General features: G+C 41.9%; 1 protein-coding gene across 3 annotated transcripts in view; it reads left to right on the forward strand.

Annotated features, from left to right (window-relative positions):
* Positions 1–13,521, forward strand: part of CAV1 (caveolin 1) — a 39,576-nt gene extending 26,055 nt beyond the window's left edge. For 2 of the 3 annotated variants that reach the window (XM_080666452.1, XM_080666451.1), the window contains exon 3: positions 11,284–13,521. In XM_080666452.1, coding sequence (XP_080522578.1) covers positions 11,284–11,625 — 342 coding nt within the window. In that variant the 3' untranslated portion in view covers positions 11,626–13,521. The remainder of the gene's footprint in view (positions 1–11,283) is intronic. The other variant, XM_080666450.1, reaches the window with a different exon arrangement.
* The last annotated feature ends 2,326 nt before the right edge of the window (positions 13,522–15,847 follow it).

Raw genomic sequence — 15,847 nt, forward strand, 5'->3', positions numbered from 1 at the left:
GGCGGATACCAAGATGGGTACAAGTGCACAGACTTGCCCTAAGTTCTGGTTTGGTCCAGCCATTTATTAGTTAAGTGAATCTTTCCTTAGTGGGAAAATAAAAGACTATTTTTCATTCTTATTATGAAATTAACCTAGAACTTCTCAAGTGTGTGAAGAGAAGCAGATGAGTGGGCACCATAAATGTAAACCATCATTTATTAGGCTTCATTCTAAAGCCTCTGTTATGTCTGGAAAGCAACAAGAGGGAGGTCAGTCCAAAGGGCGAGACTCAATGCTTCCAGCTGGAGGCCCAGGCAGGGACTGGAGATCCCCAGGCACCACTCCTCCTGCACCCAACCCTCTGCTCTTGCTCACAGAGGGAAACAAATACCGACATTTCACCCTCTCCTGCTTGAAACCCAGCCCTCTTCCTTTCTCCTCAAGCGAGATTCCTGCGCTCTTGTGCAAGGCCATTGCCTAGTACCTGCCATTTCCAGGCAGCCCAGGACCATGCCAGTGCTGCCACCCAGGTTTCCATGTTTGCTAAGGCTGCCTGTGGATCCTCTGGGAATCCAAGCAACGCAGGCATTAACAACACAATTCAGGCTGCCTGTTTCCAACCAGGGCTGTGAGCACACTGCAGCCTTTTCCCTAGTGGTGCCAGTTTGGCCCAGTAAACACATGGGCATTTGCCCTTGCCCGCGACAAAACACATGGGCATTAGAGCAAAGTTTCTGTGTTCTGGAAACACTTAATTGTGCTAGTACACCCCCATACACACATTTATTCCATGGACTTCAAAGGCTGCTCCACATGTTGGAAATATGCGTGGGAACAGTGAGGGGGGTTTGAAATGTCGAATCCCTCCTTCTGTATGACTGGGTTTGGTACATATATACCTTGGGATTTTAGAAGTGCGTATTTGATTTTTTTTAAACATGCATATTTTTTATATGAAAATGAACCAGGATTTCTATTGCCAGTTTGTGTGTTTTTCATAATAAATAGTAGTCATTCATCCTTTTCCAATAATACATCTTTATAGGCTTAAATTAGGGAAAGCTTTTCAAAGAGAATGTCCATTCATTATTCACCAACTTCCAGATGCCATCCAGTACACGAGGAGCTCCCAGAAAGAAGCAGGAAGCAAACCTGCTTCAAGGCATAGAGGAGGGAGCAGTATAGACCCAAAATAAAGGAGTTGTCACTAAATGAAAAAGAGCTTGGCATACTTTCGACTTTTGCGTGAAAAAAGGAGAGATTTTGTTAAAAATATAGGTTCCCCCTCCCCCCTTCCCCCGAGAATCTGAAATGGGGCTTAAGCATCTGCATTTTGACAGGCACCACCCACTCACGCCCACGGTTGATCCTTTGCCACACTGTGCCTGCTGAGAGCCGCTGGGAACCAAGGGCCCTGTGCCAGTGTATTACAGTCAGAAGTCCATATTCATGATGGATTTTCTAGAAGGAGCTGGCTCTTAGTCTTCAGTGCATATCTCAGGATACAACCAAGCCACTTCAGGTATATGAACTAATTGCACTACCAATGGCCTAAGAATTTTTTAATATTCTGTTTGACGTGGATGGTAGAAAGTGAAAATGCTGTATTTCCTCCTCATATATTTCTAGACTTTGCCCCAGAACCACATTCCTGGGTATTTAGGCACATTCACTGTATACATTTTCAAATGGCCTTGCACTAGAGTGCATGAAAATCGAATCCACTAGTAGAAAAGAGCGAGAACATAGAAAACAAGAAATGATTCTAAGAATAAAAGTGGTTGCTCTGCTAATTGTATTAGTTTTCTATAGCTGCATAACAAATTACCCTAAAATGGAATGACTTGAAAAACAAACATTTATCATCTGACAGTGCGCCAGGAACCCAGGTGGACGTGACTGAGTGGTCTGGCTCAGGGCCTCTCACAGGCTGCAATCCAGGCGTCGGGCTGGAGACAGCCCAGGGCCAACGGGGAGAGGCTGTTGGACTGAGGGTCTCAGCTTCTCAACCCTTGGTTGGTGGCCAGAGCCCTTCCTCCGTCCCTCCCACACAGACCTCCCCATAGCACTATCGCCACGGGGCAGCCGGCTTCTAGCAGAGCAAGCTCCCTAGAGAGCAAGGAGGAAGCAAGATGGGTGCATAGTCTTTAAAACCTGACTTTGGAAGTGACACCCCACCAGCCCACACTCAAAGGAGGCGCATTACACAGGTCATGAATACCGGGAAGTGGAGGTGGGGGAAACCATTGGGAGCTATCTTAGACGCTGTTACAGAATACATTCATTTGTTTCTTTCATAGTGAGTTTGGCATCCTCTTTATTTTTTGCTAAAACTAAAAGTTAATGTAAAGGACCTGTATTTTTTCATACAGGTCAGGCAGCATATTCTGGAAGAAAGTCTAGTATAGTAGACTTTCAACCGGTGTACCCCGAGAATTTTTAAAACATGCAATACCTGACTATTTAGTCAGGGACACGGACCTGTTTTCCCTTAGATTGTCAAAATTTAAAAAAGGGCAACAATCAATGCAACAATAGCCATCTGGTGTGAATGAGTCAAAATTATACCTAATTTTTTTTTTCAGATTGGCAAAAAATATATTTTTGGTGTGCCACAGAATTTTAGTAATCAGTTTATGTGTGCCATCAGATGAAAAAGGTTGAAAATCACTGGTCTAGTAGTGTGGAAGAGATTCATTGGGATTCGACATTGAACTCAGGTTTCTAAATGGCATGTGCACTTTCTGTGCCAACCAGTGGGAAAGAGTGCTACTGTGCCACGCGGGAATGCTTTCTGCTCTAGGTACCTAAGAATCCGAATAGCTATGGCTTAAAGCTAAGCATACATGTATTTCACACAAGGAAAAATCTAGAGATGAACAGGTACTGGCATTGTTTTTACATCTTGATAATGGCAAAGGTAGCATCTTTTATTCTCTTGGCCTTTTAATCAGGCATGTCACCATGAAGTCACAAGATGACTTCTGTACATTAAGGCTCTATGTCATATTCTAAGCAGGATTAAAGAAGCAAAGGTCCACACAATATGTTTCCATCTCTTTTTGTAAGGAAGATAAAGCTTTGTTTGAAATCCCATCCAACAGATATCCACTTAGATCTCATTGGCCAGAACTAGGTCGTGTGCCTACCATAAATCAATCACTCACAAGGGAGACTAACTTGACTACAGCAATCTAAACCAACTATGACTTATCTGGGAGATCAGAGAATTATTGCTGTTATTTGGATAATGAAGATTCTGGGCAAAGAAGTAGAACTGTGGATGTTGGACAGACAACCCCCAAGTCTTCGGTAAACATCTTGTGTGTTGTTATTTATATGTTCCATATATGCAATACAATCACAATTTCCACTGAGAGTCTAAAAAGGTATCTTCCCATAGAAACAGAATTTGCAAGTATCATTGCCTATGAGATTCTAGATGTACTTAAAGTTTCCTTCTTAAAAAATTCCTCATTTAGAAATAAAGTGTCTAGATTTTTTAGATAAAAAAATGACCCCATGTTTTTTTAATATTAAAATATAAAATATTTTTTAAATATCGCCATCAGATACATTTAACAAGATGAGATTTACTCTATTAGCCCAGTATTATCAAAACACAACAAGAAAGATTGCTTTTCCTGACATCTGCTGCTAGATTTTTGTTAACTTATGTTTCTGAAATTGTAATATCATAAGTCAATGTTGCACAAAGGTATTTAATGTCATTTATAAAAATCTAGTAATATAAACTGTTGACTCCTTATAAAGCATCTATTAAGACACAGACATCACTAAAGCCACATTTATGCCTTTGATCTTGAGCTACATAATGATTCTTGCCAGAAGGACAACTTGTTCCATAGACTTCAGGACAGAAAATCAGTTCTTGGACCAGTAGCTCAACCTCATCTGAGTGATCCCATTCTAAGAAACTAAATGGCAATGCACTTCTGTGTTTTTGTTTGTTTGGGTTTTTTTGTGAGTGTGTGTTTTTGTTTTTAAAAAGCAAATCTCTAATTCCTGTTCTGCTCCAAATCTAAGTAAACAGGTTAAGTTCAGGTCCAGCAAAGACCTGCCCTCCTGTAACGTATAAGAGGAGCGAGTCCCTGAGTAAATAGAACTCCAGATTGGTAGTTTTGTGATGAGGAATAAGCCACACCAATGCTGCATGGGAGCCATGAGCACCCTGGGGACTGTCAGAGAGAGAGAGACACTACCATTCATTCAACAACAGACCGGCAGGACCCCTTGTGACCAAGATGGTGTCCAAGTTGAGAGGCAAGCAAGCCTTGCTGCCTTTTGCATTGACTATGGAAGGTAGCAGCCAGGCTGATGGAAGATGAGTGATGGTAGCCGAGGCAGGAGTGGAAGACCCCAGGACCGTTCCTAAGCCTGAATTCCAATCCTGGGTCTGCCTTTACATGGGAAGGTATCCTTGATCCAGTCATCTGACAGCTTTGGCCATCAATGTTTATATCTCAAATGAGACTCTGTTTCTTTAAGGATCCCTTCAGCTTTAAGTATTTATGAATCTGTTGAAGCCACTATATTCAGATTGCTGTGGAATGCTGAACTGCCTTTACCTGGAATGACTGATCACTAGCAGAACTTTGTTGGGTTCAGTGCATTATCAACATATGTCAAAAGATACAATGAAGATATTTTATAATTCCCTCCTGTTTTATTCACCTTGAATAAATGTATGGAAACGTCCCTATTCATGTTGTGAAAGGGACATTTCTCCTAACTTCACACAAAGATAGCTTTCACGTCAGTGTCTCTTAGAAAGCAATGAGAGACTTACATGAGACTTGGAGATATGAATGGGGTAGGTGGAGAAGGGATGTGGGAGAGAGATATAAGTTCCTGGGGAAATTGTGTGGAGCAGGCCAGGACCTAGGCATGGGAGTCAGGAAGTTAGAACTCTAATTTCAGCTTTTCCACTGATTCACTTGGGACCTTGAGAATGTCAGGCCCATTTTAATTGTTCTGTGCCTCAGTTTCCTTACCTGCTAATTAGAGTGAGAGTCCTTGGCTGGGTGCCCAGGATGGTGAGAACACACTGTGCAGGGCCATGAAAATACAACCAGTCCCAAGAATGGAAAACATTCTACTTATCAGATGTCCTGACTTAAAATGGAAATGTCAACAAGGCTAATTCCTTTAATAATCAAAATGTGAATGTTTTAGGAAGTATGTCTATCTGGGTGAAAATTAAGCAAATAAGTCTATCATAAGGGCTTGTCACCTCATGAATGCATAAGTAAAAGAGATCAGGCTTGTGTGATCTTGAGTAATTTCTTAACCTCCCACTCTGTTGTCACCTGTATAATGGGAATAATGGCATTCATTTCAGAGGATTGTGGTAAAGATGATTACAATTGCAAGTTAATTCTTCTGAGCCACTGGTGGGGTTTGAATTCATAGCCACTATATACTTTGCAGCTGGTCGTTTCTCTTATTACAATTGTCACCCAGACTATCTTAGTCACCCAGAGGAATTTTTTAATGTTACTATATATTGAGCATTTACTATATAGCAATGCTCTAACCCCATGCTAAGCACTTTATATAGATAATCTCATGTACTCCTCACAAAAACCAATTACTGTTTCTGTTGCAGAAATGGAAGTAGAGAGAAGCTAAACTTTATTTCTGGCTCCACTGTGTTTCCTTCACTGGCCTTGCTTTCTTTTTCTCAGCTGTTCTTTCTAATTGGCGGTTCACGTTCTCTTAAGCCACCTTTAAGACTAAAGCAACAACTAACTGAATACATCCTATCTAATAAAAGAGTAATATGCAAATTAACCATCACTCTGCTACACCCAAAAGCCACGCCCACTAGCCAATCAGGAAGCGAGTATGCAAATTAACCCAACAAAGATGGCTGCGGCCATGGAGAGAGCAGGAGGGAGGCTAGGGTTGCCCCCGACTATGGAGGAAGCCAAGTTTCCGCACACCCTGGCTGGCCCAGGCCTCCACTTAAGGCTACAAAGTTTCAATTATAGAAGATAAATAAATCCCAACAGAAATGGCTGCCGCCACGGAGGGAGCAGAAGGCTTGGCTCCACTCCAGGCTACAAAGTTTCAATTGTAGAAGATAAATAAATCCCAGATACCAGGGCCTCTGCTTGGGTCACCGGGGGGCATGGCCGGCCTGCAAACCACCACAGACCCCTCGCCCACGCCACCCCATGTCCCAAGGGAACCCTCAGCCTGATCCAGGACACCCTTCAGGGCAAACCAGCTGGCCCCCACCCGTGCACCAGGCCTCTATCCTATCTAATAAAAGAGTAATATGCAGATTGACCATCACTCCAACACACAAGATGGCTGCCCCCATGTGGTCAAAGATCCTGCCCCTATGTAGACACAAGATGGCCACCACAAGATGGCCAGCAGGGGATGGCAGTTGGGAGGGAGCAGGCCTGCAAGGGAGGGCAGTTGTGGGCGATCAGGCCAGCAGGGGAGGGCAGTTGGGAGGGACCAGGCCTGCAAGGGAGGGCAGTTGGGGGCGATCAAGCCTGCAGGGGAGGGCAGTTAGGGGTGACCAGGCCAGCAGAGGAGGGAAGTTGGGGGCAAACAGGCTGACAGGGGAACAGTTAGACATCAATCAGGCTGGCAGGGGAGTGGTTAGGGGGTGATCAGGCTGGCAGGCAGAAGCGGTTAGGGGCAATCAGGAAGGCAGGCAGGTGAGCAGTTGGGAGCCAGCAGTCCTGGATTGTGAGAGGGATGCCTGGAATCGGGCCTAAACGGGCAATCGGACATCCCTCAAGGGGTCCCAGATTGGAGAGGGTGCAGGTTGGGCTGAGGGACACTCCCCACCCCGTGCACGAATTTTGTGCACTGGGCCTCTAGTTTATAATAACATGTTATTTCTGTCACGTTGCTGTCTACCCCTGGAGACCTGCTCTAAATTCACTTGGATATTTGATGATAAATCATGCTCACTGGCAGTTTCTGGAAAGCACTGGAAAAACAGCCACCCTGAAATTTTCTAAGCAACTAAAAGCTTATGAGTTTCCATTATGTTCGTTGAAAACAGCATTTATATTTATGCGTAGGAAAACAGAGTTATTATCAAGAACTCTTATGCACAGGCATATGCTTGTAGACCTTCACTAATAATCAATTGTGTATATGATGTATATGACCTTGTCATGATGCTGTCCTCAAATGCCCTGCTGCAGAATTCTAAGTTACCAGGAGGGTTAAATTCAGCAAATTTTTTGTTAATGTGCCTTTTAATTGTGAAATACTATAATTGCCTTAAAGAAACTTTTAAAAGTATTTTTTAAAGCAATGTGGTATTAAAGAAAGAATTTTTTTTTTTTCAGACCAGATTCAACACTCAAATCCACCTCTTATTTACCAGCACAATTTAACATTTTGAACCTCCCATCCTAATATATAAAAACCCAGGGTCCATAACATCCAAAATGACTGAAGGCTGGACTGACCGGAATTCAGTGCTGGATTGCCATGGTGACCCAGCACTGACTGCCAAGGGGGCTTCAGATCAGGCCCAAAGAGAGGCCTGGAGAGAGAAGCAGGGTCTGATCCATAGCCTCCGTGGCAGCTGTTGATCAGCACTTGCCTCTCTCTTTCGCTCCAAGCCTGGCCAGCAGCCACGCCTCTCTTTCTCTTGGGCCTCCGCTGGGGCTGCTGATCAGCCCCGCATCTCTGATTAGGCCTTTGATAGGCCCAGAGATGCTGACTGGCATAGAAACCGACCAATCAAAACCAAATCTGGGTAAAGTGTGAGGAGCCAATGGTTGCCTGGGAGTTGGAGCTTTTGATGCTGACTGGCATAGAAACCGACCAATCAGAACCAAATCTGGGTGAGTGTGAGGAGCTAATGGCTGCCTAGGAGGTGGAGCTTTTGATGCTAACTGGCATAGAAACTGACCAATCAGAACCAAATCTGGGTGAAGTTCAAGGAGTCAATGGCTGCCTAGGAGGCAAAGCTTTTTATGCTGACTGGCATAGAAACTGACCAATCAGAGCCTCATCTGGGTGAACTGCGAAGGCAGAACTTAAGGTGGGGCTGAGGAGGGGTTTTAAGGGCAACAGCTGTTTGGTGTAAGGTGTAAGAAAGCAGTTCAATTTTTTAATGACTGGTTTGGCAGTATAGTGCATATGGCTGGCTATCAGTCCCGATATACGGATTATGTACTTTTGTTTGCCAAGAGCATCTTCTCCTGATGAAAAAGTCTCCCCCCCCCCCCACAATTAAACAATCCTATCCTATATAATCTATGCTACTAAAAGGGTAATATGCTAATTAGACCAGGTCGACCAGCCATCTTCTGGACATCCGACTTCCTTCCGGACAAAGCCATGGTGGTGGGGGCTGAGGCAGAGGCTGTTAGGGGTGATCAAGCTGGCAGGGGAGGGTAGTTGGGGGCAGTCAGGCAGGCAGGCAGGTGAGCGGATAGGAGCCAGCGGTCCCAGATTGCAAGAGGGATGTCCGATCTCTGTGGGATTGGACCTAAACCAGTGGTCGGTCATCCCCCAAGGGGTCCCTGATTGGAGAGGGTGCAGACTGGACTGAGGGACCCCCCCCCCATGCATGAATTTTGTGCACTGGGCCAATAGTTTTTCTATAAAATGAAAATGATATATTACCAAGTTTCTGTGTGTTAAATGAGAATAGTGTCTGATCATAACAGCCAGTCAGCAAATATTAGTAACTTCTCTTCCCTTGTAAAAGAATCTCAAGGAAGATGTACTTCAAGTCTGTTCTATAAAGAGCAAGGAATCCTCTGCTTCAGTAAAGTCCTTCCCAAACTCCATTGGTAATAAACTCGTTATTTTCAAACAAATGTATTGTACTCTTGTACATTGTACCCTCAAAACACATATACCCATTTCAGAGCATTCGTGGACCACCGTTGCCCATCCTTTGACCCAAATTAAGAATGCCTGCTCTAATGTATTAATTTTGATGTCACCAAATCCTCTTACAAAACAAGGTTATCTTTTAAAAATAAAGTTCTTTTGGTATCTTGCAGTTCCATGAATGAAAACTGCAGACCTTTATTTTTATTTTTTTAAATAATATTTTATTTTTAAATATATTTTTTCTTGATTTCAGAGAAGAAGGGAGAAGGAGAGAGAGATAGGAACATCAGTGATGAAAGAGAATCATTGATCGGCTGCCTCCTGCATGCCCCACACTGGGGACTGAGCCCACAACCCGGGCATGTGCCCTGACTGGGAATCTAACAGTGACCTCCTGGTTCATAGGTCAGTGCTCAACCACTGAGCCATGCTAGCCAGGCCAGGCCTTTATTTTTAATAGCTTGGGGAAAATGTTGTGTTAGAACAAAACCCTGTAGTAGACAAGTAAATTTGCACAAACTTCATTGAAGGATTGATCTGACTTGCCACATATTTTGTACAACCTTTTAAAACACACAAGTTAATGCTTACTGCTGAATTTAGATCTAAATGAGCAAAGAAAAAATTAGAATGATAATCTATAAGTTCATTTACATAATTGTGGACATACCATTTTTACATATTACCTCATTAGGACATTGGACAATAGATCAAGGAACAGGATGTTGTAGAAAACATACTTTAACTATTAGTAAGCATCATACACTTCTTTCAGAAGTGCTGACTTCAAGGTGGCTCCTTGGCATGGAGAGGCACCGTGGAATCGCCTAATCCTGAGCTTGGCTATATTGCTGCTAGCGGTAATCAACTTGTTTGGGGACCTACTTTATATTCCTTCATACATCTGCCAACACCAAACATTGAGCTGGCTCCGTCTCACACTTTGGGGAGTAATTTTTCCCCAATGCTTCAGTTGTTTATATAAATCCTTCCAGAGGGATAAAAGCTCTTGAGAATTCACTGCTTATGTGAACATGTGCTGTGGGAGAGAATGCTATTGGGAAAGGGGCCACATTTGCTTTCTGTCCCCACCTTTGTGATAGGACAACCCACCTTTCCACATTGGTTTGAAACACCAGATCACGTGGAAACAATGGAGTAGCACTCAGTAATGGTTAAGTGCCATGTGACTGCAGACTCATTTGATTACTACCCAGTGGCCACCAAAAGGACTACCTCAGGATCCATCTGGTGTGGACCACTGATATTTGCATCTGTCCTTAAACTTTACTGTTCCCTTATCTGCCAAATAAAGTACATATAGTTAAAAAATGATGCTCCCTCTTAACATTTTTACCAGCCTTCCTTTCTCGCTTTCTTCTTGATGTGAATGTCACCTCTGTTCTCCCTAGAAGGCAAATTGAAAGTTCAGAGCTCACTTTAGGCTTTTCTCTATCCCAACCTTGAGGTAACCAGGTCCTGAGCATTCTTCCTTTTACATTCCTAAAATTCATTATTTTCTTTCTTTTTTCTTTTCTCCATGGCCACTATTCCAGTTTGGGGCCTACCATCTCAAACTTGGGACACAGCAACAATCTCTCTGCCTTGAGTCTCTTTTCCCTTTTGCCCAGCCTCCACACTGCTATCAAATCAATCTTGATAAATGACCACTGGTTGTGGCTGCAGGCTACATTCTCCCACCTCAACATCTTCAATCGACTTCCCATCTCACACTGTAAGTAAAAAAGTATTGAATCTGGCCTCAACATGCCTTCCCAGCCGTGGGCACACAGGTCTATCTGCTTGTGACACTCACTGTATTATCCTTCCTCATTCCTGCGTTCTTGCTCACACCATTTCCAAGGCCCCTGCTTCCTTCCTCTCCAAATCATACCCCATTTTCCAAGCCCAGCTCAGGACCCACCACCCCATGAAGATTTCTTGGGCCCTCACTGTTCACAATGATTTCATTTATCAAAGAAATTCTAATAGTGGAGTGTTCAAAAAAGTTAATAATCAATTAACTAACTACCCCTTAATATTTAGTGTATAGTTGTCTCAGAATAAGGCTAACTTAAATAGTATCATTTATTGAGTGCCCTGCATACTTATCCATGTTGCTAGGTTTTACTTGAAGGCAGGAATTGTATAATCTCCATTTGGTTTTCCCTACAGCAGTGGTTCTCAACCTTTCACCTGGTATAGAAACATCTGGAGAACATGTTAAAAATCCTCCTGGATTCCACCCCCAGAGATGCAATAAGATCTGAGTGGGACCCAAGTATCTGTTTTTCTAAGAAGTTCGGAGTGCTGCTGCTGCTGCTACGACTGGGTGCTGCCAAGCATCTCACGCTGTACATAAAAGCTAATCTATACTTACGGATACTCAGTAGTGAGGTTTTTCTCTTTTCTCCCATTTCAACTTCACATTCTGTCACTTCTTCCTTTTAGATTGATTTTGAAGATGTGATTGCCGAACCAGAAGGAATACACAGTTTCGATGGCATCTGGAAGGCCAGCTTCACCACCTTCACTGTGACGAAATACTGGTTTTACCGCTTGCTGTCGGCCCTTGTGGGCATCCCACTGGCACTTCTCTGGGGAATTTACTTCGCCATTGTTTCTTTCGTGCACATCTGGGTAGTTGTACCATACATTAAGAGTTTCCTGATTGAGATTCAGTGCTTCAGCCGTATCTATTCCATCTGCATCCACACCCTCTTTGACCCACTGTTTGAGGCTACTGGCAAAATATTCAGCAATGTCCGCATAAGTGTACAGAAAGAAATATAAATGACATTTCAAGGATAGAAGTATACCTGATTCTTTTTTTTTTCCTTTGAATGTTCTTGGTGCCAATATCAAGTTTTAAGTTGCTAGTACGGCAACAATACATGAGTGAATTTTCTTGGTTCATAACAAAGAAATCACTCTCTTAGTTTTCATAACTATTAGGTGTCTCTTCTGAGCTATTTCATCTTTTTTTTTTTTTTTGGTCTAAATTTTTAAACCCATTTAAAATGTTTTCCTTTCATTTTTATTTGCATGTGGGGTCATTGTTTTATTGCCTGAGATATGAATGAGAGAAATATGAAGAACCGGTGACCTCAACTGCCTATTCTAAAATCTTGATCATTTTATGGTAAGGGAAGAATTCCGAGCTATGGCCATTTGTTGTACAGGTATGTGGCTGGTTTTAAACAAATTCTTCCCTTACCATCTGAAGTGTTAGTGGATTGCTGTCACTCATTTTAATGATCCAATGGGATCTAGTGATATTTATCAAATTAGAAAATCTACTCTGCATTCACACAGTCTGACTGCCTTACCCTACTTAAAATGTGATACTCTCTGTTCCTGAATATTTGTTACATAGATAATGAGACTTAAGTGCCTTCCTGTTCATCATATTTTCCTTCTCAAATGGGGTCTCGCTGGTCAGTTTTCATTAAGTCAGCAACCTCTCTGGAGACCAAAATTAGAAAATCCATTACCTAGTTCTCCACACTTGTTTCTGACTCTGAGAACAGAGTCGGATGAAGTTCCTCTCTGCACTTGATCACACACCATCTTTATTCATATCAAGTATGGTCCATCTCAGCCCAATGAGATGAATTAGGGAGGACAAATGGGGCCGAGTCCTCTCTGGACTGGCAGGTGTGGAAGCCAGCTTTCCTGCCTCTTCAGCTGAATGAGGTCAGCATGTCTATTCAGCTTCATTTATTTCCAAGAATAATCACACTTTCCTGACTCCAAACTAATCCATCACCGGGTGTTTTAGTGGCCGAACATTGTGTTCCCTTTTCAGCTGATCAGTGGGCCTCCGGGGAAAGGCTCATAAAATGGAGGCCATTGTGTGAGCCGGTCAGAGTTGTTGCACATGTGACCCCTTCAAAGTAAAGCACTGGCAACCGCCTGTTATGCTGTGACACATGGCCCCTCTACCTGCCAGGAGCTTTGGACCTAATCCAAGCATCACTCTGCTCAGAGAGAAGGTGGGGGAGGAGGCAGTAATAAAAGATCGGGATCGTTTTGCTGGAATAAATTCAAATTCTTCTAAACTCAAACTGAGGAATGTTACCTGTAAAGCTGAGTCATGCCGAAAGCGGCCTGGTACACCCGAAAGCTTTTTCTTCCTCCTGCTCATATTACGATTCTGCCTTTGGGGAATTTATGTTTAACCTTCAGGTATGCTTTCATTTTTAGTTCCATACACTTGTTGGAACTTTGCTTGATAGTTTTTTGTTTATTGGTTGTTTTTTTGTGGGGTTTTTTTGTGTTTGTTTTTTTTTTTTTGCCTCTTCCAGTTTTCCTGACACTTTACTTACCAACTTGTTACCGACTTTGATGCTTTGCATTTAAAACAGACACTGGCATGGACATAGTTTTACCTTTAATCTGTGTACATACTGAAAATGTACTACACTGCATACTTTTTAAGTGTAAAGATATGTTTATCTTTATGTGAGGAAGATCACTTGGGAAATGGCTTTGTGACTCAACCTGTAAACTGTGTATCCCAAGACATGTCTGTTCTACATATATGCTTAGTTTCCTGTGCAAATCAAATACTGGCCCAAAAGATAGCTGAAATTTTATATGCTTACTGATATATTTTACACTTTTTTTTATCCTGCATGGCCTGTAAAGGTTACAAGTCTACACAATAAAAATGTTTAACAGTTCTACAGTCAGCTTTATTATTTTCCCCCAAACAAATGCATACATGTCAGGGCCTGTGCGCGTGTCTGTGTAGTACATAGTGTGTGTACATGTTTGTAGGGTGTTTGTGGGAGGGGGTAGTCTTCCACTTTTCAAATATTACAGTCATTTAAGTGGAATCTTTCTCCTAAGGCCATTGCCTTTCATGAGTTACTTTAGAGAAAAGTTATAATTCATAAGGAAGATTTGTTTAGCAGTTTACCCAACAATGCTTTATTATATGTCATCTAATTTGAGCCCCTAATAACTTTGTGTGCTGGATATTAATATTCTCGTTTAGTAAATGACGCATTCAGGGAGTATGCCTTGAATTTTGCCCCGTCGTAACTAGAATTTCTTTAAAAGGCATATTTCAGAAACAATTTATTTTTTGGTCTTGGTTAAACTCTTACTAAAACAGAGTTTCTGTATTAGTCGAGGTTCTCCAGAGAAATAGAACCAATAAAAACGTATGTATGTAAAATGTATACGAATATGTAAGGAATAGTATGTATTTAAAGAGGTTTATTATAAGAAATTGGTTTGCACAATTTATAGAGGTGAAGAAGCCTCAAGATCTGCAGGAGAGTCACAGTCCAAAAGCGGGCATGCGCCAGCCCAGGGAAAGCTGACGTTTCAGTTTTAGTTCAAATGCAGCAAAAAAATAAATAAATAAAAATAAATAAATCACAATGTTCCAGTTCAAAGTCAGTCAGGCAGGAAGAATTTCTCTTACTTAGAAAAAGATCAGCCTTTCTGTACTATTCAGTTCTTCAACTGATTGGATGAGGCCCACTCACAATAAGAAGAGAAATCTGCTTTACTCAGTCACTGATTTAAAAGTTAATCTCATCCAGAAACACCAGAATAATGTTTGACCAGATAGATTGGCTTTCTAGTCGATGTGCATGATTAATCGTCACAGTTTCCAAACACAATTTTGCAAAGGTGATCTAATTCCTCTCACCCTGAAATTTCTTTCATGCGGTCCCCTCTCTTCGCTGGGCTCTCAAGAAAGCACTAGGTCTGCTTATTTAGTAACCCTGTCTGGTATTTATGTTAAAAATCCATTTCTAGTATGCAGTGTGGTGATGTACTTCTGACTCAGACCTTCTCTGATGCAGGTGCTGATATTTAAATGTCTGGCTTATAAATTATAATTCTTATTTATAAAATTGGGAGTGGAGAGGAGAGGTAGAGAAAGACACTTAACATAACACAAAAGAGTGAACGGCAATCATATAAAAATGTATTAATAATCTATAATAATAAAACATAATATGCTAATTAGACTGGACCGCCAGACGACCTTCCTGATGAAGCCGGGGCTGTGAGGGCCAAGCCCCTTACACGAATTTTGTGCATTGGGCCTCTAGTGAGATAATAAAAATCACAGCAATGAGATATAATTTTTGCCTAAGGTTGCAGTGACAAAAATAAAAATAATACCCAGATTGGGGAGGGTTCAGGGAAGCAGGCACATTCATTAGTGCTTTGGTGTGTGCAATTGTACAAGTCTTCTGGAGGACAATTAAATGTACACATGATGGATCCAACAATGTCACTTAATAAAAATAACAGAGGCATACCAAGGTTCATCATCAAGGATGCTCATTAGTTGATTGTCAATAGTAGGAAATATTGGAAACAACATATTCAGAAATATGGAAACAGTTAAAGGATGGTATATAGTTTAATAAGCTACTAAATAGGCTTTTAAATGTTTTTATGCAGTAGAATATTTAATGACATAGGAATATGTTTATTTTTTACATGTTTTTTTATTGTTTAAAGTATTACATATAGTAGTACATATATCTCCTTTTTTTTCCCCATTGACCTTCCCCCAGCCTCCCCTACCCCCTGCCGCATGCCCTTACCCGCACTCCCCCTCCCCCCGCAGTGTTTTGTGTCCACTGGTGTGCTTATATGCATGCATACAAGTCCTTTGGTTGATCTATTTCCCTCCCTCCCCAACACTCCCCAGCCTTCCCGCTGTAAGTCGTCAGTCTATTCGGTGCTTTACTGCCTCTGTATCTATCTTTTTTTAATTTATCTTTATTATTGAAAGTATTATAGATGTCCCTTTTGTTTATTTCCCATTGATCCCTTCCACCCCACACCTGCCCCTCCCAGGCCTTCACCAATATATTGTCTGTGTCCATGGGTTTATGTTATAATGTTAACTTAAAAAGTAAAGTTAAAAATTTTATGTGAAATATGCTGCTACTTTTTTGTTTAAAAACAAATGGAAGGGGGAGGAATCATTATATCATTTCCAAGAGCCCAACAGGCACTTTCTAGGGGCTATGTC

Source organism: Plecotus auritus, assembly GCF_963455305.1.
Source record: "Plecotus auritus genome assembly, chromosome: 4".
NCBI classification, from domain to species: Eukaryota; Metazoa; Chordata; class Mammalia; order Chiroptera; family Vespertilionidae; genus Plecotus; species Plecotus auritus.